Source organism: Neofelis nebulosa, chromosome 11 (genome assembly GCF_028018385.1).
Source record: "Neofelis nebulosa isolate mNeoNeb1 chromosome 11, mNeoNeb1.pri, whole genome shotgun sequence".
Taxonomy (NCBI): domain Eukaryota; kingdom Metazoa; phylum Chordata; class Mammalia; order Carnivora; family Felidae; genus Neofelis; species Neofelis nebulosa.
Genome location: NC_080792.1, coordinates 6,017,403 through 6,044,200, shown reverse-complemented (window position 1 = coordinate 6,044,200; position 26,798 = coordinate 6,017,403). Strand labels below are relative to the sequence as shown.

Sequence of the window (26,798 nt, the reverse complement as noted above, 5' to 3'; positions counted from 1 at the left end):
CCAAATTAGCTGAGGCGCGCCTTTCCGGGGTACCTTTTCTCTGAAGGGTCACTTTGCCAACCAAGAGCGGACGACCAGCTGCCCGTCGCGAAGCCAAGACCCACGTGGCGAGAGGAGGATCCTAAGGTACCCACCGTGCCGGGCTTGGCAGGCAAGATGGTCTCCTCCATGGGGCCTCTGCATGGTTTTCACTGTTGCCAGCGGGAATAGCCGTGCCAAGGCAGGAGCCGAAGTCCCAAGGTCTTCGAAGTGCTTTTTATATCAGCCAACGGTAGCCTTGCCCAGACTGATCACCCTCACGAGTGCTTGGTATTTAAAGTTCCGGTGTCCATTACCTCATTGTCACGCTTCACATTCTTAGGGGTAAAGCACTCGGTAGCACAACAGTGTGGACCACATCATCGTGACGCAGCCTTCGCAGTGTGAACGAATTCACCCCCGGGTAAAACGACTTCACTTAAGCTGTAAAACAGGTGACTCCGAAACCGTAACAACGCAATATGCAACCACATTGCCATTCAACAAGGACGTTTTTTTTAAAAAATGGAAGTTTTGGGGCGCCTGGGTGGCGCAGTCGGTTAAGCGTCCGACTTCAGCCAGGTCACGATCTCGCGGTCCGTGAGTTCGAGCCCCGCGTCAGGCTCTGGGCTGATGGCTCGGAGCCTGGAGCCTGTTTCCGATTCTGTGTCTCCCTCTCTCTCTGCCCCTCCCCCGTTCATGCTCTGTCTCTCTCTGTCCCAAAAATAAATTAAAAATGTTGAAAAAAAAATTTAAAAAAAATAAAAAATAAAAAATGGAAGTTTTAAGGAACGTGCCATGTCATGACCTTGTCACGTAAGAGTCAACTTGCCATTTTTTTCCGAAGGTGAGTGATTTTAATTTGAAAAATGTGGCCCTGAGCCCAACTGGTACTTTTCTGATCATTAGCTTATATTGCGTGTGCGTGTGTGTCTGTGTGTGTGTATGCGTGTGCAACAAAGGACGGCTTCCAAGGACCAGGAGAAGGGCGGAGCCTGGTACCTTCTGGATGACAGACGCTTCAGACAATAAACTTGTGACAGGTGCTATGTAGGCTTCATATTGATCGCCCAGAGTGAGAGGAACCCAGTGGACAAACATGATTGCATGAACTCTTACTGACTGTACGTGAGACCTGGTATTTTAAAACTATGGCACCAAAACAGAATAATCTGGGATACTTGGACAATTGCATATACTTTGACTGCCATTCTCTTTGTTTCTAGAGAGTGTAGACACTCTTATTTATGTGTGGTAAGCTCCGGCAACATCTTTGTGCGGGGGGCAGCCCCATCGTGGGCCTGGGGAGAGGTGGAGGACCTGCCCACGTCAGCATACACACGTGCGTCATTAAGGATTCTTGATAGAGTTACCTCGCGTTGCGCAGACAGAGCACGTTTATGTCTCTTGTGTAGCTGATACGACGCAGGCAAAGTTATTGTGGTGTTGGGGTATGTGAGCATGACATGGCCAATGAGGTGGCCCCCATCAGGGCAGGCACGCAAGCCGTGGCCACTTAGCATTTGTAGTGGGATCACAGCGAGTGTTGCTTTTGGAGGTGTGGCATAATGAGGGCAGCGTTAGCGACAGAAAATTCCCGACGTCTAAGTCTTGGGGTGAACAGATGATTTTACTCTTTAGACTCGAAACCTAGAAATATGAAATACTAAGTAAGCGATTAGAAATATTTTTAAGTCTCTTGAGAAATCTTTTTCTTTGGAAAGCCTGCCACTAATTTTGCATTTTATATTAAAGATTAGTGCTCCTTGGTAATATTTATTACGCTGAGTATTAATGTTAATTCATCTTGGCTTATTTGATGAGAGTATATATTTCTCACTCAGTTTAAATGGTGCAGTTTTAAGACTAATGGGCAAGAATATTTATCATTTTTATTTCTTTAATGCTATTTCCATTTTTCTTTGATGGATTGTAAGTTCATGTCCATTCTTTTTACTAGGGTGTTGGTCAAAATACGCTTATAAGAGACTCTGAAGAATAAATCCTTTTTTGATCATTTTAGTATAAATATTTTCCTAAATTGTCATTTGCTTATGATATTATAGAACCATGGTTGTTTTGATGTTTTTGTGTGATCAAATACATTATGCTTTTTCCTTATATTTTTGGTAACATACTTGAGCTTTATACATGTGCATGTTGAAGCAATGATGAACTTTACAATAAAATTTGGAAAGCTCTACAAAAAAGAAAAGAATGTGTTTATAAAACATAAGAACAACTCGTATAAATGTGATAGATACCAGATTGGATGGGGTATCGATGGAAAATATCTTGGGAAAAAAAGAGAAAATGGGGTGCAATAAATTCCAACCAGGGAAGAAGCAAAAGGGAGGAGACATTTTAGAAGAACCAAAAAGAACATTCTGATTCCAGGGAAGAGGTGAAGTCAGCAAGTGAGAAAGCGAAATTCTTGGGAAGAGTGTATTCAAGGAGGAGAGTCAGTCATTTAGAGTGTCATATAATACAGGGCTGCTGAGAAAAACAAAGATTGAGGAAAAGGCACTCGAATTGATCTGCTATTTGTAAAACCCTCACCTGCCACTCCAATGATCCAGTTTTTTCATGATAAGCCCTAGCTAATGACTCAAACTATCATCTGCAAAGCAACAGGGGGATGTGGAGAATCCCATTTAATACAGTTAAGAAACTGACATTTATCACTCCATTCCCTGCAATGCAGAATTTGCTCAAATAAAATATCCTGACATGGGGAAGATTGTGGAAATAGGAACAGTGGCTATGAACATTCAAAATATGACATTTGTTCAAGAAGTTGTCATAACATTTTATAGATCTCTACTTTTAAAAATGCAATTCCAAGAAGCATTCTCCCAGAATAAGGACATCTCCTACAACAGCATCAATTGTAAAGTACAATTTCTATTTGGGGAAACTATGTGGATATCCGCCCTGGGGAAAGAATCAGCCTGTGCCTTCCTTGCCGAGTTGCGCATGTCCCTATGCTTTCCCCTCTGCGCCACCCACTCCTGCACGACCCTCCCGTGGATTCAAGGCACCGTTTCATACTTTACCTAATTCTCCACGTCCAACTTCTGCAAAAAATCGACCACCATCGCGACTCTTTATGTCCTCAATGCCTTAGACGCCTTTAAAATCTGGTTTATGTCTCTGACCCTCTACCCAACTGCTTTTTACGGTTTTCTTCACCATTTTTTCCCCGACAAAACTCAATGATTTTAATTTTTCCGTCTGTAACATTATCCTGTGTAGCACTTGACCTACAAACGATTTCTTGCCTTGGCTGCTGCGATGTGAGAATTTTCTTACACTCCTCTCTAATTTCACCTTCTATCTTTTAGTGGATCCAGACCCATTTTCATCCCCTGATAGTGCCAGTCTTTTCCAAGGTTATGAATTTTAACTCCTTTCCCTCTCTCTCCATACATTCCACCTTCACCCAATTGGCAATCTTATGTACTACAAAGATTTAAATCGCGGTTGTGCTATCATGTGTATGTTATGTCTCAAGAAAAAGCTATAAGAAGAGATGGCCAAATATGTTTTAAGGATTTGTTTCCAGGGGCATTTGCTTCTCTGCGTACTCCTAAGTTTAGCACCTGGCTTGCTGCATGCACATTTCTTATCCTCGTTTTTATCCATTTCCTAGAGACCATCACAACCCAAGGAAGAAAGCTTCCTCGTTTGTGGATTCATGATAGTTTTTTTTTTTGATGGCTGAGTGACCAGTAACACCATCCCGTCCCCCAAGGAGAGCAAAATAATGACTGAGCGTTTGCTATTAGAGTCAAGGGAAAAGACGTTCAGTGATTTTTAAGAGAAACATCAAGCTGTGGTAGTAGACGAGTCACATTTTTCTATTTTACAGTAATTTTTATCTAGATATCAGGACTAGTCATTAGCATCAGGGAATTTTCTTTCTGCCAGACGTCTCTGGCGTGATACTGACAAATCCTCAGGATCCAACCTCCTAACTCGGGGTTGCCTACCAGTCACCCGGTAAGTGTTCCTCATTATAAGACTTCCTTGCACTAGATCTGTTCCCATTGCCAAAAGCACAGCTTTGTCTTCATTTAGTCACACTTGGAATTGAGATGCTTTTGTAAGAAAAGACATCTGACCTCTTACTGACATCTAGAAAACTCCCTAGTTCTATTATCAGAACGCTGAATGATGGCTTCTAAGTTGGGTTACTTGGAGAAATGTTTATGAAAAGTAGCTCGTGTCACCCATCTTGCGTTGATTCTATTTGTCCAATGTTACATATGCTCACTTTACCTGTTATGCCGCTAGCCATTTTCAAAGGCTCTCTGTAGATCACTCTCTGCTTCCTACCTATCTTTTGCGTTCCTGACTGTTTAAGTTGACACATTTCCATCACGTTGCCAAAAATAACCACTTAAACGAAGGCACATTCAAAATCAAGGTCACCGCCGACCCTTCCCCTTCCATCCCTTCCTCCCAGAAACTAATAATCTACATTTTTCTCCTATATTATATCTCCTTTACTGAATATTGTTATCAGCACCTTACCGTGCTTTGAAACATCACCATTGCCTTCGATTTCCGATCTCCCATCTGTATCTACCCCGGACATACTTCTCCCGTGATGCCCTTCATGGTTCAAGTCCTCGATACCTGCACCCAATAGTGCAGGAACCCCGTTTGCTGGGCTCCAGCTTCTAATTTCTATCAAATTAATCATCCAACTCACTAGAGCCAGCAGAATCTTCCTAAATCACTGTTCTGTTTGTATTGCATTCCTGCTCTACAGCCTTTATTGGCTTCTTTTGGACTTACTAAAACCTAAAGTAGTAGGAAGGGAATAATTAAAATCCAGACTCAATCAGACAGAGCCATGTTTGAATACTACATACGCCACCTTTTAGATTTGTGACTGGCCTGAATTCCTTCATTGTTAATAGTGTAACAATATCCCTTACTCAGTGTTTGGTACACAATATGGCATATATTAAGACATTATTATTATTATTATTGTTATTGTTGTTATTATTATTATTATATCTTATTTCTCAGAATATTGAAGACATCTGGTGATTTGACCCCAGACAGAGTTTTTAATTTGCGCACCCTCAATCGATCTTTGAACCAAACAGATTCCCAGAGAGTTTCTCAACAGGCATTGCACTTTACCATTTCCATTATTTTCTTGCTACTCTGTTTTCCTAATACGCACTTCGAGCGTCCGCTCATCAAATTCAACTAATTCTTTCAAATCCAGATTCGTGGCCATCACCTTTAAGAGTCCACTTTCCCTCTTCCGGTAAGAACAAAATTGATAATATCTACAATATACCTAAGATTAATCGCACAGTTTCAACCTGCCATACTATGCCTTAAGGGCTTTACATATATTGCAACATAACTTCCCTCCCTTGGATTCTCCTACCTAGCTTTGAGCACTCCAACTCCTCTTAAGTACCAGGTGTAGAATGAGATTTCTAAATCACCGTGCAGATCATGGCATCTTCCTTCTCAAAATCTTTTGCTGGATCCCAGTTATACCCCCAAAGTAACGCTCGAATTCCTCGGCTGCGGATTCAAAACTACTACTCACTGCTCCGAATGTCCTCTGGCCACCTTGAACATACACACAGGCACGTCTCTCAATTTCAGCCGTGTGCTACATGTTCGTCTTGCTTGCCCGATGCAGAGTCCCTGCCATGCCGCCTCCCCTACCCAGGCACTCTCCCCACTCCACCACCCTGTCTTCCTGCCTGTCTTTGGAAACCACTTCAAGTCCTGCCCCCGAACCGTCTTCAGTAGCTACAATCCCCAGTGATCTCACTCACTGAATATGCAAGCACTGTCTGCATCACTCATTTGGAAACTAACAATACAAGGAGCTTTCAGTGTGTGTGTGTTTTCTTTTTTTGGTATTTGTTTCTTCTGGAAATAACTCAAGAGATTTTCAAGGACAAGGAATATGTCTTATGCTTCTGTGTCTGATCCGGATGCTATTTTAGGTCCGATGACATGGTGGGTCCTCATTTCCTCTTTACGCTGCCTTTGCTTGTGTTACCTTTTCTCCCCTTGGCTAGGCAAAGAGCTGGAAGATCCCAGGGAAAGAGAACTGGTATTGACCAAAGGAGCTACAGATCTGCCTTGAGACTTAAAGAAGACTGTTTTTGAATCCCACACTAGGCAACAATCTTGAAAGCTGAGTTTTGTTGAAAGGGAGCTACACGTTCATCCATGGTCCTGCTAATTACCTCCTATTTAATGGACCAAATGGCAGGCTTTGCCAACTTCATCGTAGACTCGATGAAGGAAAAACTTCAGCCAGACCTGAGGAGGAGGTAGAAAGCGTACACCTTCAGGTGTGGGGGTGGCTGAGAAAGGACTGGCTGGAGACTCCCCAGGAGAAAGTAGGGCTGAGGTATGGAGATGCTGCTCTTCCCTCTCTAGCGCAAGTCCCGGGGATGGGGGGCGAGGGCGGGCGAAGGTGCGAGCCAGTTGTGGTGGGTTTGTTATGTGCCACCCAGAAATGCAGTCCCCTTAACAGAGCTCGAATGTGCAGCCTGGCCGGGCTCCCCTCAACGTGTCAGCAGAGTCAACCCTACAGGGGGGCTAAAGTCATCGGAAGGCTGGTTCACTGGCCTCTTCACAGGGCAGGAAGACCCCAACAGGTGGGAGGGGGCAGCGGAGGCCCATCACCCATTTCTCTCTAACTCCAGCCCGATGAATTCATGGTAGCTGGACCTCTTACACAGTGGCTCATGTGTGAAGGAGGGAGGGAGGGAGAGCGGGAGATGGAGAGAGAGACAGGAAGAGAGAGGGAGATGGAGAAAGGATAAGAAAGAGAGCAGAGGTGGAAACAGTTTCCTCTTGGGCTGGCCAGCCTGAAAAGTAAGGTGTCAACTTACCAGACAAGAGTTATTAAGGATGACGCATCTGCAGTGGAAGAAGGTTAAATACCGTGGTTTTCAGAAGGAATCTCAAAGAATCTGTACATCTGCTTTGAAACCACAACAGCAGGTATGCGGTTTAGACAGAGACCTGAAAACCGAAGAAGACCACCGACCACTGTGCATTCATGGATCTCTCAGGTGACACCACACCATGGCGACCTTGGACCAATGTGGATGGGACGTTGCTTCCCTTGTGACAGCACAGCCTGACCGGACAGAGAAAACACATCAGTCCCCTGTGGGGCGGAAAGGATCCTGAAGTTCTCCAAAGCCTCTCAGTTGATGCTCCCAGGAGCTGTGTGTGTGGGGCGGGGGAGGGGGGGTAGAATAGACAAGAAGGAAACGTCTTCAGGGTTGACTTCGAGCCAGAGATAAATGAGAGCTGCAATCACATGTTGTCACCTACAAGACGTAAGATGTGCAGGGACCCGTGCGAGAGGAAGGCTGTGTCCTGAGCAAGTCACGGTCAGAAGATGTCAGCAGAGATCAGGAAAGGTAAGCAGATCAGAAGAGCTGCTTGGTGGATCCCAACAGCACCCACCCCCAAACCAACAAGACGTCCCCCCTCGAGTGCCCTGAGCCCACGGTACCACTTTCTCACCGGACCCCATTTTGGAGAGAAGGTGGAAGAGACAGAACTGGGAAAGACTGAGCGTTAACTAAGGGGCCACGTTATCTGACTGACATCATCCCTGACGTCAAATGTCAAATCACTTGTGCGAAGGGACCTGTGAACACGGAAAGCGACCACGAGGCTGTCTTAATCCCTCCAGCACCCATCGGAGGCGCTTACATCAGGGGGCTTACGAGAGAGACTAATCAAGTGGAGAATATGAAAAGCTATACCATATCTCCTTGGGGCATATAAGTTAATGTAAGTAGATTTTTGACAGAGGCATGGAAATATCCCCAGTACAACATGCTCTGAATGTCGTGCATATAGAATGGATTCAATAAATATGTATTAAGTCGGTCCTTAAAGGATTCTGCAAACGCAGAGGATTCCGAAAAGTGCTCCAACAGCGAACAGACATTACAAGCCTCAAACCCGGGACGTGTTTAGCAAGGTCGGCAGACAAGTCTTCGGGCTTCAGAGCTCTCGCTCATCTAACAGAGGACGTGGCACGAGGCTGGATGGCTCACGGGTTAGATCGTTTACACGATGACATGCATGGCGGCGGGGGAGGGGGCAGGGGGTCAGAGGTACGTTCCTGCCCACTTCTTGGGCTTGGGAGATGCACAGTGTTGCTTCGGCTGACAGTTTTGCTTCCTGGCTTCTGCAAACCAGCCCTGCGCCAGGGCTGCCGCTGGTCTGGCTTCTGTCCACCCGCTCACGCGGCCACTTAGCGACGTGGACCTCCAGCCACGAACACCAGGCTGCTAAACTCTAGCTACCCGGCTTCCAAATCGTGAATGTTAATTTTTCACTCTCGTGAAGGGAGGCTTGAACTTCCTCCTAAAGGAGCTGGCTTCACATTCTCGGGGACCGGGGAAGAATGACCAGCCCCTCTGAGGTCCTGACACCGGCCTTGCGTCTCAAAGTAGGAAAACGTCCCTGGCTCCTTTAAACCTGACACGGAGACCCTAACTCTTTGCGTGTGTGCTGCCCGTAAAATACACTCCCGAGCAGCTTTGATTTCCTCCGGGTAAGTACTTGCCACTTCCAAATCTCCCCTCCTTCACCCCCTTTGTAGAGAATTTCAGATGGCATTGCTGTTAAGTGTCACCAAAATGGATCCATAGTGGCCCGGGAGAGGAGGGAGGCCACAGAGGCCGGCGTGGCTTTGAAAAGCTGGGAAGACGAGAAGTCAGACGCAGGACGTTGTCCCCGCTCCTGCTCGCCGCCGGTGACCCCGGACGGCAACGGTCAGACGGCGGCTGCAGGTGGATGTGGTGCGAGGGGAGCCCCGGCTCCTCAGAGCTTATCCACAAACCTCCGAAGCGAAGTGAAGAATCGAACATCTCGTTCAGAGGGGTTTCCAGGTCCTTTTCTTAGGCCGTGGAGGCCTCGTTCGCCCACACCGTCCAGGCCGCGCCCGAGACCCTGGTCCACTCTTTTGGCCGTGCCGGAGTGGTTCATAAATCCCAGCGTCTTTTGCAATGTATTTCTTACAGCGTTGGTGCCCACTAGAGTTTTAGCGTGACGTTGACTAGGTGACTGGTGCGCTCAGAATTCACCCGACTGACTCCGCATGTATTTTTTTTTTTTTGTCTTATTTATTCTTGAGAGAGAGAGAGAGTGAGAGCAGGTGAGGGGCAGAGACAGAGGGGGACAGAGGATCCAAAGTGGGCTCGTGCTGACAGCGGTGCACCTGAAGCAGGGCTCGAACTCCTGAACTGTGAGGTCATGACCCGAGCCGAGATCAAGAGTCTGACGCTCAACTGACCGAGCCACCCAAGCGCTCAGACTCAGCATGTATTTTAAAGGTTTCGGTAAACGTTAGGGAGAATATTCACATGCAAGGTAATTGTCTGTAATCTCGGAAACCAAAATGGATATAGCAGACTATGGATTGAGATGATGGGACGAGACAGGGAGGAGACGTGGAGATACACAAGCATCTTCCGGGTCTGATGGGAAGAATTATAATCACCTGAAGAACGCTAGCTCTCCTCCCCCAAAACGCCAGACCATCACAGGACAGAAGGACAGAGGCAATGTCACCGAACACAGAGGGCCCAAAGACAAACAACTAGAACATCTGCGCCAGTGGCCAGAAAGAAATAAAGATAAAGAGAGAGAGAAAAAAAAAAAAAAAAAACAGTGTGAGAAATTAGGACCCTAATAGAAGTTTGGGCTAGAATCCAACATGGGCAGACTGTCTCCCCCCACCGCTGTCCCCTGTCAATTATTCTTTCTAAGATCAACTCCGTGGCGAAGAGCTTAGTGACGGAAAGTCAATCCAAACTTGAAGAGTGGAAGGAGAGTGGATCGCTTTCTAAAATGATTTCCCATTGACTTGGGGCCTCGGAAAGAGCCACAGAGATCTTAAAAATCCAGGTAGACTAGGAAAACAGCGGAAATGGTTAATTATGCATATCAAAACCTGTAGCTGACGACGTGATTGTATTTATATCGTACAGGTTCCTCGAGCTTAATTCCTCTTGTATAATTTCAGGGTCTTTTCAGACTGAAAATAAACATCAGGCCACTTCAAAGACACACACTTGGGCATCATGGAAGGGGGGGGGGGGTCATCCTCTGTCAATGGTTTTTTACATCTTATTGGTCAGTAACCTCTCTCCAACCAGAAGTTAAGATCTTTGAGGGCAAATGTTTTGGGCGTTTCTTTATGCCCCAGATTACCCACAAGAGCACCCTGCAGATAGACATAATGATATTCAGTTGATGTCCTTTAAAGTAATAGCCTCAGGCAGGGTTTATTACCTGCCATTTTCGGGAAAATGGAAAGAACTGACGATGTATAATGAAGGTCATCCCCTAATCCCCATTCAGGGCGGGGAGGAAAGAGAGGGTCAGACTCTGCAAATGTTTAATTTGTGTCAGGATCGGGTAGCCTCTATCAATGTAATTTCATGCAAAATAAGATTGGTGTCTGAACACTGAATAATTCATATGTAACTTACATAAATATATTTCCATTTGTGCTGAATTGTGCATATTTAGGTTAACTCGGGTTTTTGGTACTTACCCCCTAAAAAGACACTCTTATTAAATTAAGCATAAATGTGTTATTTTAAAATGGACTTACTGTTCCATAGGAAAAGATTTGCTGTGTCATTTTGTAACCATGGACTTAGCCAGACTGCATAATTTAAATGGCTATATGCAGCCACCATATCATTGCTTTATAGTCTGATGACACAAGGACCCCACAACAAATGAGGCACAGTTCATTTCTGATACGGGGAAAAAATGACTTTTATTTCAAGAGGTTGGTCTCACATTGTTTAAAGATATTTCCTGTCTCCTTTTCCCTATTTTTAACAACATTATTCAGAAACAGTTTACATGCCCAAACATTTACCTCCTTAAAAATATACAAGCCTGTGTTTTTTCGTGCACCCACGGAGTAGTGTGACCATCACAAAATCCAAGTTGTTTTCCTTTTTTTTCTTTAAAAAACATTTCTTTAATGTTTATTTGTTTTTGAGAGAGAGAGCGAGCAGAGGAGGGGCAGAGAGAGAGAGGGAGACACAGAATCCGAAGCAGGCTCCAGGCTCTGAGCCGTCAGCACAGGGCCCGATGCGGGGCTCGAACTCACAAACCGTGAGATCATGACCTGAGCCAAAGTCGGACGCTCAACCGACTGAGCCACCCAGGGACCCCTTTAAAAATTATTTTTTTAAGGTTTACAAGTTGTTTTCGTTTTCATCAACCCCAAAAAGGAAACCCCATACCTCCCTCGTGTCCCTCCCATTTCTTTCTCCTACCTGTCAGCCCCACACGACCCAAACCTACTTCCTGTCTCGAGCCCCAGTTGGCACCGTAGATAAAGGGGGTCCTGCAACTTACCATCTCTTGTGTCTTGCCTCTATCACTCAGCATAATGTTTTTGGGGCTCACTCATGTTGTATGAATCAGAACTTCACCCTTCTGGGGCACCTGGGTGGCTCAGCTGGTTCAGCGCCCGACTTCGGCGCAGGTCAGGACCACGCTCCAGGGTTCGAGCCCCGCCTCCGGCTCTGTGTTGACAGCTCGGAGCCTGCATCCTGCTTCAGGTCCTGTGTCTTCCTCTCTCCCTCTGCCCCTCCCCTGCTCACACTCTGGCTCTGTCTCCCTCTCTCAAGAATACACAAACATTAAAAAAATAAACAAAAAGAGCTTTATTCTTTTGATTGCAAATATGACATCACTGTACGGATATACCACTTTGTCAACCGCTCATCAATTCAGGGACGTGCCGATGCTTTGAGCTTTCTGTCTAAATTTTGCGTATTCTAAAGAGATGCGTTTCCGAACATTTCTGAAGCCTACTTTTGCTTTAACACTTTGGGGCGTGTGAAAGTCAGCATCTTCTTCGCGATCCAACACAGCAGTCTGCCCGGCTCCTTGGCAGGGCAATCGCACCAGACCCTGCACGGTTACTATAAAGATGGGCTTCCTTTCCTTCCCGTACATTCAGTGACATGATCAACATAACTTCCTTTTTTTTTTATTCTTTCTCTCATTCACTGGCTGGATCCGTTTCACCAATAGTCGTCACAGTGTGATGGAATAAAAATAAATACTTCCCCAGATTTAACACAAGAGCCCTGTACGGCAGCTAGAAAAATCGGTTTCTCTTCAATTCCGTTCCTGCCTGCTGGGGAAAATAAGCATTGTCTTCATTTTCTCCAGACCCACGGTTGATTTCTAGTGGAGTGACCTGGCTCATACTCTGCCCTAAGGAGGGAGAAACTTCACGAAGAAGCAGCAGTTCCTACAACGTAAACAGGCACCAAACAACCGAAAGAAAAACCAAAACTGACAAAACCCTCATCGCTATGCATTTTGTTTGCTAGCTATGCTTTCTGAATTTCTTAACTGCTCACATTTTCTTCGTCTAGACATGGGATTTTTAATGCATATGCACACACAGACACACAAACTCTAAGTGTTCAGTTCAATTAATAAACTACATTTTAGATTCTCCTTCCTTCCTTCCTTCCTTCCTTTTCCTCTCTCTCTCTCTGTCCCTGGGCATCGTATGAATTGAGACCTCACTATGTTTTAATTATTGCTTGTTTTGGGGGAGCGGGGCATCCTTCTGGTAAGTGAGATGAACACAGGAAAGCAACTTGAGTGGGCTGCAGGAAACAAGGGACACACTAAAAAGCTGAACGGGCTGGATTTACGAAGAGGTATTTGAGAGTACATATATGGCGTGCCTTTCCAACCCAGTAACAAGCTTACGTTGCATTTATCAGAAATATAAAATGCAATAAAGTGGCCAAACATAAGATAAATTTCTACCCCACGTGTAAGAGAGATCCAGATATCGGCAATCTATGATTAGCATGGAGATTCCCACAACTTATTCAGGACCACGCTGTGCTTGTTCCACACAACCATCCCAGAACTTGTTTCTATCCTTCAGATCAACTCATGACACAAGATGGCTACTGGATTTCTAGCCATTACAACTATTATCCCAGCTTTAGGATGAGAAAGATAAAGGACAAAAGGAGGCACACTCCATACGGTTCAGCCTCTTTTAAACTCGTCTTTCTTGATGTCGTAAACAATGCTTTCACCTACACTGAATTAGCTAAAAGTTTCTCACATAGATACATATCTACTTGGAAGGGAATGGAGAAGATAGTCCCTTACCTGACTTCACACTTGCCCCTTTTTAAAACTGGGTGGTGTTGTGAACGAACCAGTGGAGCATGTGTAGGGGGCAGTCTCGGTTGTGCCCATCTCCTCATGTCCGGACAGACAGAACCCAGGACCCGTCTGACTCCCCAGAGACTGTGGTTTTTGAATCTCTGTCCATTGATAGCAACACTGACACGGTGTCTGGAGCCTACGAGCCTGAGTGATGGCAAGAGTAAGGCCCAGTCCCCAGCTCTGGGACAGTGAGCATTGGCCCGGGAACGATGGCAGGATAGATCATGACTGAAAGTGTGTGGGCACGTGGTGAACAACACAGACAAAACATCTCATGGGTTTGTCTGCCAGTGCGCCGAGAAATCAAGAGACATTCTGAAAGATGAAAAAAGGAATGAGACCCACCACCAAAGCCAGCCAGGGTCTAGCTCTTGGAATGTGGGTGTGACTTGTAATGGGACCCCACCCCATATCACACGCTGGCGGGGTCTGGACAAGGTCATTGAACCAGTCTATTCGAGCGGCTCCAAACCCTTCGATTATGTTCATGCCTCTGTCAGAAAAAACAATAGAGCAACCACTCGCAACCTACGCATTAGAAATGACTAATGAAACGTGTCCTACGATAAATATACTTGATATTACAAATTGCTTGCAAAATAGAAAATTTTAAATAATGGCACTGAAAACAAATATTAAGAGAAGCTCTAATGCTTCCTGCCCCAACACCAGTGAATTATCTCACACGATGGTTGCCGTGAGCCTTCCCACCTAAGAGACCACAGACAAAGTTACCTTGAGGGTTGGATCAATTCAACACACAGTAGACATTCTGCTAGGATCCTCAATAAAAAATCAATGGCATGGTTTCTGATCTTAAAATAGTTCAAGTCCGTTTGTGGAGACAGAAGTATTGACAAACGATTATAATAATTATAATTCAGCGATAAACACAACAATCACGTTGTGCCGGGTTTTAAAAGAGTGATGAGTCCACATGACAGCATCAAAAAGCTTCACGAAGGATATCATGTTACAGGATACAATGAAGAACGAAGTTGTCTCACTGAGGCAACTGACTCCAGAGAAATGTCACTGGTTGGGGCATTCTGAAGATCGTGATCATTAAGCATAGAAATATCCCAAATCATGATGTGATTCTCTGAGCTCCCTAACGTAACACTGTATACCCAAGTGCAAGATACATTTGTATACCAAGTGCAAGATACCCAAGATACATAGGAGTTAGAAAGGTCATGCTCATTATAGAGTCAAACAAACAAAGTTGAGGACTTTGCTTCACTGATCCATTCATACTTTTATTGCCCGCATGCCTTCACGTGTTCATTTACATTTATTCACTGGACAAATAGATCTTGGACGTCTCTTACGTTGCAGACGTTGTTCTAGATGCTGGCATTTAAGAGGTGAGCAAGACAAAATGCCTGCCCTCGGGAGACTTATATTTCGACGGGGAAAACAGCAAAAGAAGGATGAATACACATACGGTATGGCAGGTGGTGAGATGTTCTCGGAATAAATGTAAAGAATAAGGAGACAGTGATCAGGAGGGGAGTAGAGAGGAGGATTGTCTGAAGAGGAATTTGAGCACTTGCTTACACAAAACGGGGACCCGGGATCTGCCACATTTGGTCACAAAACCAAAGAAGGTATCCTGTGGGACCAACTAAGTTTGGGTCAGATGCGCAAGTCTGCTGGCCTGGAGCCCCTCGGCTTCCGGACCTCATGTGGAGGGGTCTTTAACTCCAGGGACAAGGGAACCCCCTGCTGGGGTGGGTGCCCATGGAGGGGAGCAGAGTCCCCTGGGCTGCGGCAGGGAGGCGCCGGGAGGGGGAGGTGGGGGTGGGGGGAGGAGAGGAGCGAGTGCAGCCAGGGAGGTGGGCGAGCCGGGCAAGTGTTCCGAACAGGGTCTCAGAAAGAAGTAACGAGAAGCCCGTTCCAGGAAGGAGACATCAGCGAGGCTGCTAAGTGCTACCGAGAAGCAGAGACAAGTGAAAGGGAGATAATTTGCTGCGGATGAAAGACCTAGGATTTCCGTTCTCATGATGATTTCAGAGGCATTTCTCACCCCCGTTCGGTGGATTCGGACAAAAGCTGTTAGCGACTCGGAAGACGAGCTCGCCGAGACTGGCAGGTCCCTGTTTGCGAATAGCTTCTATTCCACACCATCTGCTCATGAGCCAGTGGAGTCACACATCGCAGAAGCAGTAGGAGCCGAGCTCCATGCACACAGTTCTTCTGTTCCGACTACTTCGAATGTCTGCAGCCTGTTCACACACAAGGCCACACTACGTCAAACAGCCCCCAAAAGCCATTGGGAGGGACCATAGCCACGCTAACAAAAGAATAAAAAGAGGAATCTGTCCTTTTTTTTTTTTTTTTTTTTCATAAGAACAGCCTCCAACGTCTTTCTTTCTCGTCAGCTCCTGGGCTGTGGGAATCTAGAAAAATCCCGGTTCCAAACACTGATTTTCATCTCAGTAGTTTTATTTTGAAATAAGCTTAGATTTCCCAAACGGTTGCAAAAAAAAAATAGTCCAGTTCCTGGCTCCCCTTGACCCAGTGCCTTCTGACAATAACATCTTACATGACCAGAGTGCATTTATCAGAAATTGGAAACTAACGGATACAACAACCTCACAGAGGTGTGGGCTTTTGTTCAGATTTCCCAGTTTTCCCCACTAACATCTTTCTTCTTTTCCAGGATCCCAACCAGAACCCCGTTTTGCATTACTCGTGTGGCCTCTTTAGAATGCCCTAACCCAGGACATTCCTCTGTCTTTCCGGGGTTTTTGTGACCCGGAGTCTTTTGAAGAGTGTTTACCAGGTGTTTTGGAGAATATCCCCCAATGTGGGTCTACTTCATGCTTTCTCCTAGACGTTGGGCAGAGGTTACGATTTGGGATAAGAATGACGCAGGGGTGACGTGCTCCTCTCCTCGAATCGTATCAGGAGGCGAGAATGATATCGACAGGACAGATAACCGTGATGGTCATGTTGCGCGCCTGCTTAATGTTGTCTCCTCTAACAGTTACTACTTTTCTCTTTGCGTCATCTGTTCCTGAGCAGAGAGTCTCTAAATACAGCCCACATTCAAGGGGAGTGGAGGAAAGCTCTCCGTTTTGGAGAATTTATGGTCAGGCGTGTTAAAACCGCCACAATGATTGATAAATATTTGGGGAAGGTAGCTGGAGTGCGTGTAGGTGTCTAGTTTCCCCTTCAAGTTCTGTCCACAAAGGTCAGCATTCATCACTGACACTGCCTAGAGCAGTTATGACAGCACTTTCTCTTTCTAACTTGTATCCTGTATTCATGAACTTGGACTGTTCCGTAAGGGAGATTAGTCGCTTCTTCACTTACGTATTTATCTGTTCATTCCTTCACATTTTTTTGCATTCATTCACTCAGTCATTGACGTATATAAGTATGGATCTATTTTTTTAATTCTTTGTGTTATAATCCAATACATTTCAGATCGTTTCTGTCCGTTTACGTTTTTGCTCAAATTGGTCCAGCTTTGGCCACTTGGGAACACTTTTCACGTTGGCTCCTATACGCTTCTGTCATGTTCCGTATCCATATATATGGCTCGTCTTCTGCATTTTCTGCACCAGCCTTAGCATCTATCCTTTCTCCAGGGAGCCTTAAAAACAAGTGGTGAATGTTAGAAACCAAGGTCTGGGCATTGAATGTCTGCACCACTTTAAGTTCATTTATTTATTTTAAGAGAGAAAGAGAGAGAGTGCTATCAGGACAGAGAGAGGAGAATCCCAAGCCGGGCGAGAGAGAGAGAGAGAGAGAGAGAGAACTCCAAGCAGGCTCCACACTCAGCGTGGAGCCCCACACTGTGCTCGATCTCACAATCACAAAATCATGACCTGAACTGGTAAGAAGAATCAGACGTTTAACCGACTGAGCCACCACGTGCCCCAAGATGTCTGTGGCACTTTTTAAACTTTACCTTCTTCTTTGCAAATATGGATCCAACGTTTACCAGTGAAGTCCATGAGAGCAACAGTTGTATTACTGGAGAATCTGAGGAAACAAACAAACAAACAAAACAAAAATCCAAGATATATTTGTTTTCATGGCGCTAGCTCTCGAGTTGTCCATAATGGGTCAAAATGGAATTATGTAGTCACCTTTAACAATAATGAAATAAGTACATTGGCTCACATTTCTAGGGCCACGTTGATTTTTAATATAAAGGAAAATATATCAGGAAAGTGGTGATTTCATAGTTGCATAGATAAATTCTGAACGTTTCCGAGTCAAACACAGCCCCAGGGAGAGGAATACACGTAAACGCAAATTTTGAATGTTCCGTTGGTGGTGTTGGCATTGCTGGTGTTACGTTGCGGGTAGAGATTTAAACCTTGCCTCTTAAATTCAGTGACTCCTGGTCCATGGGCATCTCACACTGAATCCATCCAGAAGGAATCCTTGCCTTCCCACCCGTGGCCCCACCAGCCCGCCATCTTAGGAGACCCCGTCTGCACCCACCCAGGTGCTCAAGCTGAAAAGCGTCTCAGAATCCCATTCAGCGTATGACCAAGTCCAAGTTTGCCTTGAGCAGAGAGCCCTGGTCAAAACCACTGTCATTTCAAAGCCACTGTTTTATCAGCCTCCTAACAGATTCTCCTGATTGCATTCTTGTACGAATTCCAATCTCTTCGTCACAGAGCCGTTGAGGATTCTTAGCACATAAATCTGAGCATGTCACTTCCCTGCTGGGATCCTTTCCACCATTTCACTTAGGAGAAAACTGATGCCTGCTCCATTTTGGGGGACAAGTGGCCCGACCTGGCCTCCAGCAGCCATGCGCCCTCTGCTGGGTTTACCACCCTGCACTCATCCATCCTGAGCCCCCTCACCCTTCACCCCTACTCCACATCTTCCCGTAAGCCACACCTCCCTCTTCAGAGAAGACTTTTCTCTTCTACCCTTTATCTGAATAACTTATCTCTACCTTTTTGTTTTTCTTGAGACTGACTAATCAGAGAGATGGTCAATGGTCACGTCATCAAAAACAGACTTTTTATTATGTTCACGCAGCATTTTCTATTTTCTCCTAATAATGCGTATCCTGAATACAGATCTCAAATCATCAACTCATGTGTCCAAAGATATAGCTGTTGATGTATATATCAAAAGTTTATTTTTCTTAATTGAACCTTTATTCTCTAGTTGTCATAAACTGAATCTTGAAGCTTTGGGAATGTTTTCCATTCTGTGGGTTCTTTTTTTAATGTTTATTTATTTATTTTGAGAGAGAGAGAGAGAGAAAGGGAAGGGCAGTGAGAGAGGGAGAAAGAATCCGAAGCAGGCTCCAGGCTCTGAGCTGTCAGCACAGAGCCAGACGTGGGGCTCGAACCCACAAGCTGTGAGATCATGGCCTGAGCTGAAGTCAGAAGCTTAACCGACTGAGCCACCCAGGCGCCCCAGTGACATCGACTGTTTGGAGATGCCGGGAATCCATTCTGTGGGCTCTAAGGGGCTTCGTTTTGCCCAAGCACAGTGGGTGTTAATTTCTGGGAGGCAACCTTCTGTTCCTCATGGTCAATCTCTGTTCCGTGGCCTCCCTGGGGACCTCCTGGTCTTCAGTGGCATCTGGTCTTCATTCAATGGCCTTCTCGGGTGCTGCTGGGCCATCAGTAGAATCTGCATGCGAGGCCTCTCCTCTCTACACACTCATCCACGTCACACGGGATGCATCCAATGGCTCACTTGTGACACAAGGGGACCTCTGTGGGGCAATTTATGATCCAGCTGCCTGGATAAAATCGTGGGCACTTTCTACACTGGGGTTCCACCTTCTTCTCAGATATTCTGCCGGAAAAACAAAAGCACCTCTTTGCTCCCAGGTTCCCCAAACCTACTTACAAGTCTGATCATTCCTCTGAGGAACTTGGTCAACAGTGGGTAGAGAACCAACCCTCTTTCTCAATAATTCTCCAACATAAACACCTTTATTTCCTTCTGAAGCTCACAGCACTCATGGACCACATGCCATTATGGGAGAGCTTTATTCTGACTGCAATGTGGGCACTTCTCGCCATTGTGTTGCCTCTCGCATCTGCCATGACGTTCTGGCTCATGATTAATACTGGCTACATATGAGCTTTGGGGAGATGAGATTAGGTTTTGGGGAACACACAGAGCCAGTGAATCCTACAACTGTGCATGATATTGATTTATTTAAAAATTCCTAGGAAACCCAGGTCAAGTAAATGAAAGCTTGTTTCCCTGAAAAATGTAAAGATAAACTTTTCATCAAGCCTCTGTCACTTCCTTCCGCGTCCTGAGCAGTTGAGCTCAGTATGCAAGTTCCACACTAACACACTGATGACATTAACTGTGGAATCTGTTTGAAAACAATTCTGCTTCTCGTTGTGGTTCAGCTTTCCCAGGGAGATAACCCGCAGTTACCTAGAGAAAAAGACATTCTTTTGATTCTCAACTTCAATTCACAGGTGCCACCTCAAGTTCAAGGACTGTATTTTTTTTTTTAAACACTAGATAAACTTTCAAGAGATACCCGGAGGAAGAGTAATTACTTTGGAATTGATTCTGCTGTTCAAGTGGCTTCTCAGTTTGGAGAAACAATTAAAGTTTTCCACTTCTGGGCCTCAGTTCCTGGAATAATTGGGCATCAGAATTCTTCAGGATGCCCTTAAGAGAAGACGCTGAGATGAACACACAAATATCTCACCCGTGCCGCATCTCTCCTTATGCTCTGCTGGGCTCCTGCAGTGCTGGGGGGGGGGGGGGGTGGTAAATTAAGAGATATCATGTGAATGTCAAAGCCCCATTGGCTTTGGTAGCTACACACACATTTCTGCATACGGAGTCCTGTGTTTCCGAAGGCCACGTGGGATTGACCCTGGCAAATCCAGAAATACTGATACGCTGAAGGCATGCAAAGAAAATTCCAAAGTAAGGGTGATTGCCCATTCTGTGGGATACGTCAGGGGCAGCTGGACACAGATATTGTCGAGCACGGGGTCAACAGGAATCAGAAATTATAGTTTATCGGTCCTCCACTTAATCATTTTGGATATATCTGGCCAGGAAAACGGTTCGTTGTTGTTTCTTCCTAGAATTTTTGGACAGTGTATCTCTGCAGGCAGAAAACATTTATAGGGATAAAAGGATTCGTGTATTTATTATCTAAATTCCAAGCCATCTTTACATAATATGAGATTGGTTCTACAGATACACAAGTAGATAGGAAGTCTCTGTCCATAGAATTATTTCTTCATCGTATGAGGTCATGATATTGGACTTCTTATCATCAAATTACCTCGTCTCGTCTTCTGAGATGGGGGTTGATCCCTACTCGAATGCATTTTCGTTCGTCAGTTATTTATATTATGTAGTAATACATAATATACATAAAAGTATAGGACATAAAGGACAGTTTTACTTTTAATATTTTCAACACGAAATTCTACTAATGGGATGCACTGAGTTCCTCTCTACGTCAGTCACTGTACTTAAACAATGGCACCAAGAATCAGGTGATATGATGACTACCCAACATGTTTTGGAAAAAAAAAAAAAAAAAAGAGGCACTAAACTACGGTTCTGAGAATACCTAGTCAAAGCAGGCGAGCTGTTTGGTGCAAACAGTCACAATGTATCGAAGGGAGACTAATTTTTTCTGCTCTTTTGTATTTCTTTTTCCCTCTCTCTTTTTCGGTAAGACCCTAGAAGAGAATACATTAGCTTAGGAAGAAGATTTCAGATCTTTTCATTAGAATAAGATGAAGAACTCAAAGAAGCCAACGTTGACAATGCTCTTGCCCCCCACAGTCGAAACAAACAAGTCTAGAATCACTACGAGAGCCAATACCAAGGAGCAAAAACGTGCAACTTTCTGCTGGGAAGACGATCAGGGCCTTCTATACTAATTAATAGCACATTTAGGAACTAAATCTTCCTGTCATATCAAGAGCAGAATTAAAGGGATAACAGCCCAAAGATTTCTTCCTGAGTGGCCTCTATGCCAGGTGAAGGTTACTTCCTTCCTTCCACACCTCGTATAGCGCTCTGTTCTAAAGAACTGTATTTAAATAGCTCTGAAATCACAACAGTGACAGATAAATAGATGAACTCCAATCTCCACGGAAGCACCCATACCGCTGAGCTTATTTTAGAATTTCTCTTAGCCTCCTGCTTTTAAAGAAACAATCTTCAGTTATTCATTCCTGAGAACACTACAGGGAGAGCCCTGAAACAAACAAATGAACAAAAAAAGGTTTGTAAAATCAGGACAACGTTACTTACTTACATTTCTTCCCACCTGTTATCGCTTTGGCTTCCCTCTTCAAACTCAAAAGACTAGTACATGGGAAACACAAGGGATTTGTCCTTGTTTGTTTCCGGTAATTTGGTTTCAGTCTTAATATAGTCCCTCTCTAATCCTTGACTGTTAAAGACAGCGGAAAATCTCTTTTTGAATTGTTTTCCATTAAACAATATTCCATTAAATATTGTTGCTATGATCCTCTAGCTATCAGGGATGACATATTCCTTGTTTCAAAAAGAAGGTGGATATCCCCTCTGTAAAGAATCCATGCTGACCTCTGACTTTCAAAGTGGTAACATGAGCCACGGCAAAGGGTGATTCAGTCTATATATGCGTAGCTGCTTCCATCACAGGAAGGACACAAAAGCCTCGAAATTGAGGAGAGGAACCAGAGGAATATGAGATCAAGGGGATCATGACCATGGAGAGGATTGTGTCCTTGTGAGGAGTGTGGCCCCATGGACTGTGGTGTGGGTAACACAAGGAAGAAGGTACATGTATACAGAGCCCTAAGGCAGTGGGGATCCTGTCCTCCTCTTGTCAGGACCCCTGGGAGGACACCACCTCCCTCAGGAAAATTGAAGGAAAGAAAGGAAGCCGGGAGAGCAGAGAAACCGTGGCAGGAAGCTGAAACTTATTTAATCAAGTTTCAATCATGAAATGACTGTGTAAATTGGAACAGACTAAATCTCAAAAAAAAAAAAAAAGTAAATTTAAAAGGTTTCCACAATCCAGCAGAGAGTGACTCACAAAGAAGCTAATTTCATCTTTTGAAGAACAAAGACAGGAAAAAAAATTAAATATACTGCGCCCATTTTAAAACAGACCCCTATGCTTGCTTGCACTTGACCTTGCTTGCTTGACCCCTAGTAGAGTCTGGTCGGTCTATCTTGACTAAATAAGAGCCCTACGGCATGTTGGATGACTTTCAGTTTCTGCAGGAATCTGCAGAATTGTGAAACAATCCGATTGCAGAATCAGAATGAAATTTTATGTTTTCTTCAATCTTTTAAATCTTTTACTCCTGCATAAACAGAGCTTTTCCCCCCCATCCATTCCTATCAATCTTTTCAAAACCACTCAATATAATTTTTACAGAAAAACAAAATCTCTCCATGTGTCCCCACAGTTGGTCCCTTTAGATGACAGTTGATTTCAACCCACAATGAAAGCAATAAACTCAGCCACGACGCACAGACATTGTGAAGAGACAAAACCGTCTCTCCGTAAGCAAACAAGGCCCTGCAGGACGCGGAAATCCCACAATCTAGAGAATAGAGAGCACTCAGCTACGCCAGAAGCAGCACTCGGCACCTTCATGGGCTCATGTCAGTCCTTCCAACAAATAGAGCAATAAAGAAAATGACAGGAATAAGGAAAAGAGGCAATCTGGGTTAAACGATAATCCATTAAGAGTACATCTCCATCGACTCCAATTAACTTCTGAAATAATTATTGCCTTAAACTCTTCCGAGAAGCGTAAAATAAGCTGACGTTTCCAAGACCCCACCGCAGTGCTTAATGGGCAGAAGCGCATAGGCCTGGAGGCCGCAGGGGTGGGGCAGCAGGTGCACCCTCCCAGGCCTGCGCGGACACTGCTTCCTAGCTGCCCCTCACCTGCCGGGTCCGGTCGTGCACCCACCCGCACGCACAGGCACCGCACCCGAAAGGTGTGCAAGCTGCTTGCAGCGCCCTCGCCACTCGATCACCTACACGCGAAAAAAAAAAAAAAAAAAAAAGTCGATTAAAATTTTTTTTCGTAATTACGAAAAGTTAATGCATCGACAAACCAGAAGCTCGCCATGAATTTTTAATGTGATTTGGAAACAGGATGCCGACATGTATTTCGCAATTAATGTTGCATTTTATTTTACTTGCGATCGATCTCCGGAGGGGCTGGGAGCGGAGCGGGGGAGGGGAGGCATTTGCTTGCGCCTGCAAGCGTGGGGGGCACTTTTGCCTTTACTTGTCATCCGGGTTCTACCCCTCCGTCACTGGAGGCAGAGAGGGAAGGGGCAGGCGTTGACATACAATAATGGTATTTGTGGCTCTTCATCACATTAAAAAAAAAAAAAAAAAAAAAATCAGCAAACGGTTCTGGAATGCTGGTTCACCGGATGAGACCCAGCAATCAAAGCGAGAGTTTAGGACCTCTGTGCATTAAGTGTCCGGAGTCTTTTCTATGGGAGCCGGTGTGGGTCTCTAGCCTCCTCTAGTGGTGGCCCTGAGGTACTACCACCACTCACCTTGCAGAGCCTCTGGCCTCTCTCTCCCTGGGAAGACTTTTGAAAGAAATAATTGAAAATACGCTCTTGTTTCCACAACTGCAGCCCATTTGAAACTCTCCTAAAGAATTTACATTACTATCATTTTAATAAACCAGTAATCCTTCCTTCACAAGTCTGCATTTCTTTTTTTTTAATGTTTAGTTTTGAGAGAGAAAGAGCGTGAATGGGGGGAGGGCCAGAGAGAGAGGGAGACACGGAAACCGCAGCAGGTTCCAGGCTCTGAGCTGTCAGCACAGAGCCCGACGCGGGGTCCCCACAAAATCGAGATCATGACCTGAGCCAAACAAAGTCCGATGCTCAACCAACTGAGCCGCGCCCCCCCCGCCCCAGGCGCCCCCACAGGTCCGCATCTCTAATAAATTCGAGCCATGTGATAGTTCGCATCGGGGATTTTTCAAGTGGTGTTCACCTCGAGCAAACCTTGAAGCGGAAAAAAAAGCAGAAGCACGTCAGCGACCGTCTGGAAACTTGGGGTCCAAGAGGCTGACACGGTGAGACACGAAGCCCGCCGCACTGGATCCTGCCGGAGGATGACGAAAGTACCCTAAACGCTGGCAGAGCTCGGGGCCTGTCCGGCCCGCACCTCGCATGGCACCGGAGGAAGGGCACCAGGGCGAGTTTCACCCAGGCCCGAGGCCCCACGCAGCCTCACCCTCCCAGGGGGCCACTGGTGCACGGCGATTGACCATATGGAGAATGTCACGGGCCTTACCTTAGGGGAGCACGCACGCAACACACACGCGAGGGAGAGCCGGTGAGGGAGGTGGCCCGCGGGGGTCACACCGCATCGTTCAGGTGCACCGGGCACAGGGCGTCCACGGCCCACGGGGAGGCCGTGAGACTGCACTCTGAGGTCTCCGAATTTCAAAACTCTCGATGGAAGTTTCTGTGCATGATAATAGGGCCATTTGAGAACAATACCATCAAAATACAGCTCTGGGATCATCGGGAGGGTTTTTTAGTAAAGCAATTTATATAATTTTTAACATATCATTTGAAGAAATCATGTCAACTTTATATATATGTGTGTGTGTATATATATATAGGTGTTATATATGTATATATACACATATATAAGCTATATATATGTATATATATGTATATATATAAGTTATATATACATATATATATATATATATACAGGAATAGATATATTTGTATCTATATCTATAAAACAGGAATATATATGTTTGTATCTATTTCTATAGATATAGTATATAGACAGAGACTTTATATATAGAGATAAGCTTTATATATATATATATAGATATATAGTCGAGTCCCCCCTTCAATTTTGCATACAGAAAAGAAGGGAAGAAGGAGTGACCTCCCATCACTTCTTCATGAATCACTTCTGTATCATCATATCTTGCCAGCCAAAAAAAAAAAAAAATTACTTTTGGAATAAGAAATTATAAGAAAAGTAGAATGTAGTTTCTTCATCGAAGCGTATTCTCAAAAAACTCACCATGTACTTAGACTTGACTCATTCCAAATCCAGAAATGCGTTCCACCCAGAATAACGCGCAGTGAGAAAATCAGCATGTTCTCCCAGAAGACAAACAATATTTACAATAAAGACACCTAATTTTGGATCTCAGTTGCTCCATTTATGAGCTTTGTGATCTTGGTCAAGTCAATTAACCTCAGAGCACCTTTAGCGTCCTCATTGCTGCCATGGGGACTGGCTTATCTGACACTTACTGTGATGAGTGAGTGAGACAGGGTTTGTGACAAAGTCTGGCGAACTGAGAAGCGAGGACCTTGCAGCCTTACAATCAATATGCTGGTACTGGGGGCAACTCTCATGAAAGGAGTTCAAGATCACAGTGCGGGGCACCTGGGGGGCTCAGTCGGTTAAGCGTCTGATTCTTGGTTTCAGCTCAGATCATGATCTTGTGGATCGTGAATTCTACCCCTGCGTCGGGCTCTGCTTGGTATTCTTTCTTTCTCTCTCCCTCTCTCTCTGGCCCTTCTCAACTCGTTCTCTCTCTCTCTCTCTCTCTCTCTCTCTCCCTCTCAAAATAAACAAACTTTAAAAAAGATTACAAATACATAATGTTTCCCGAGACCCAAGGAATATGGTGGCTCTGATGTATTACCAAACTTTCAAATGGTGATGAAAACAGTTTCATATCTGACAAGTATTTTTAAGAGAGACTATCTCTAAGACAAAGCCAAACTCATCTGTGGAGATAAGGTACCTTTGGAACAAAACGTCTGAACCAGGCAAGGTCTGAAAACACAGCGGTCCCAAAGCAGAATTGGCGGCCAAGAGCTGCCCTTACTGATCATGCACCTTCCTGTTCGCAGACCCAAGTTCACCTGTCTTTACGCCCTGGAGTCTTATCTTCACATGTGAATCTCTTCGGGTCTTCCTCGACAAGGTAGCCGTCAACTCATTGGATTTCTCATAGAAGGTACCTACAAATAGGCTTCTGCCTTTTATGACATCATTGAATGCCCTCTGAACAGATTTCTGTCAGAGTTTGGACAGTGCGTTGGGGATGGTTTCCCCGTGCGGATCCTTGGTTGCCAGCGACAGACATAGAAGGAGGCTGCCTTGGACAGAAAAAGAAAGGGAAGTCATTAAAAGGATCGGAGAGCACTCACACCATCACAAGAAAGCACTAGGTGTCGCTACATGCCGTAGGGTCCCAGAGGCGCACGTGGGGGGCACAGCTGTGTCCCGTGCAGAGGCGGGAAGACCTTGCAAACCCCACGAGCATTGAACGGCAGAACCAGCATCGCCCCAGAAACGCTGGTGCCAGCGGGGGCCTCCAGGAAGCGCACACCAAGGAGAATTAGAAGTGGGAGGAGGTTGATGGGGGGGGGGGGGGATGCCTGTGAAAGACCAAGGGCACAGGGAGCCGAGGAGGCAGCGAAGACCTCGGGCCAGAGGCAGGTCTGACAGTGAGGCAGGGAGGGAGGGAGGTCTGGGCAGGGAGAGC

General features: G+C 45.3%; 1 protein-coding gene and 1 long non-coding RNA gene across 3 annotated transcripts in view; both read right to left on the bottom strand.

Moving 5' to 3' along the window:
• CBLN2 (cerebellin 2 precursor) overlaps positions 1 to 5,724 on the bottom strand; it is a 91,817-nt gene extending 86,093 nt beyond the window's left edge. The window contains exon 1 of the mRNA XM_058691825.1: positions 5,600 to 5,724. Coding sequence (XP_058547808.1) covers positions 5,600 to 5,631 — 32 coding nt within the window. The 5' untranslated portion in view covers positions 5,632 to 5,724. The remainder of the gene's footprint in view (positions 1 to 5,599) is intronic.
• A 17,994-nt stretch (positions 5,725 to 23,718) lies between these two features.
• Positions 23,719 to 26,246, bottom strand: LOC131489748 (uncharacterized). 2 transcript variants are annotated; one of them, XR_009250712.1, is made up of 3 exons: positions 26,173 to 26,246; positions 24,560 to 24,733; positions 23,719 to 24,267 (listed from the first exon to the last, which is right to left on the bottom strand). It is a non-coding gene; the product is annotated as an uncharacterized LOC131489748 (long non-coding RNA). The 2 variants fall into 2 exon arrangements; XR_009250711.1 differs by lacking the exon at positions 26,173 to 26,246 and adding an exon at positions 26,052 to 26,120.
• Between the last annotated feature and the right edge of the window lie 552 nt (positions 26,247 to 26,798).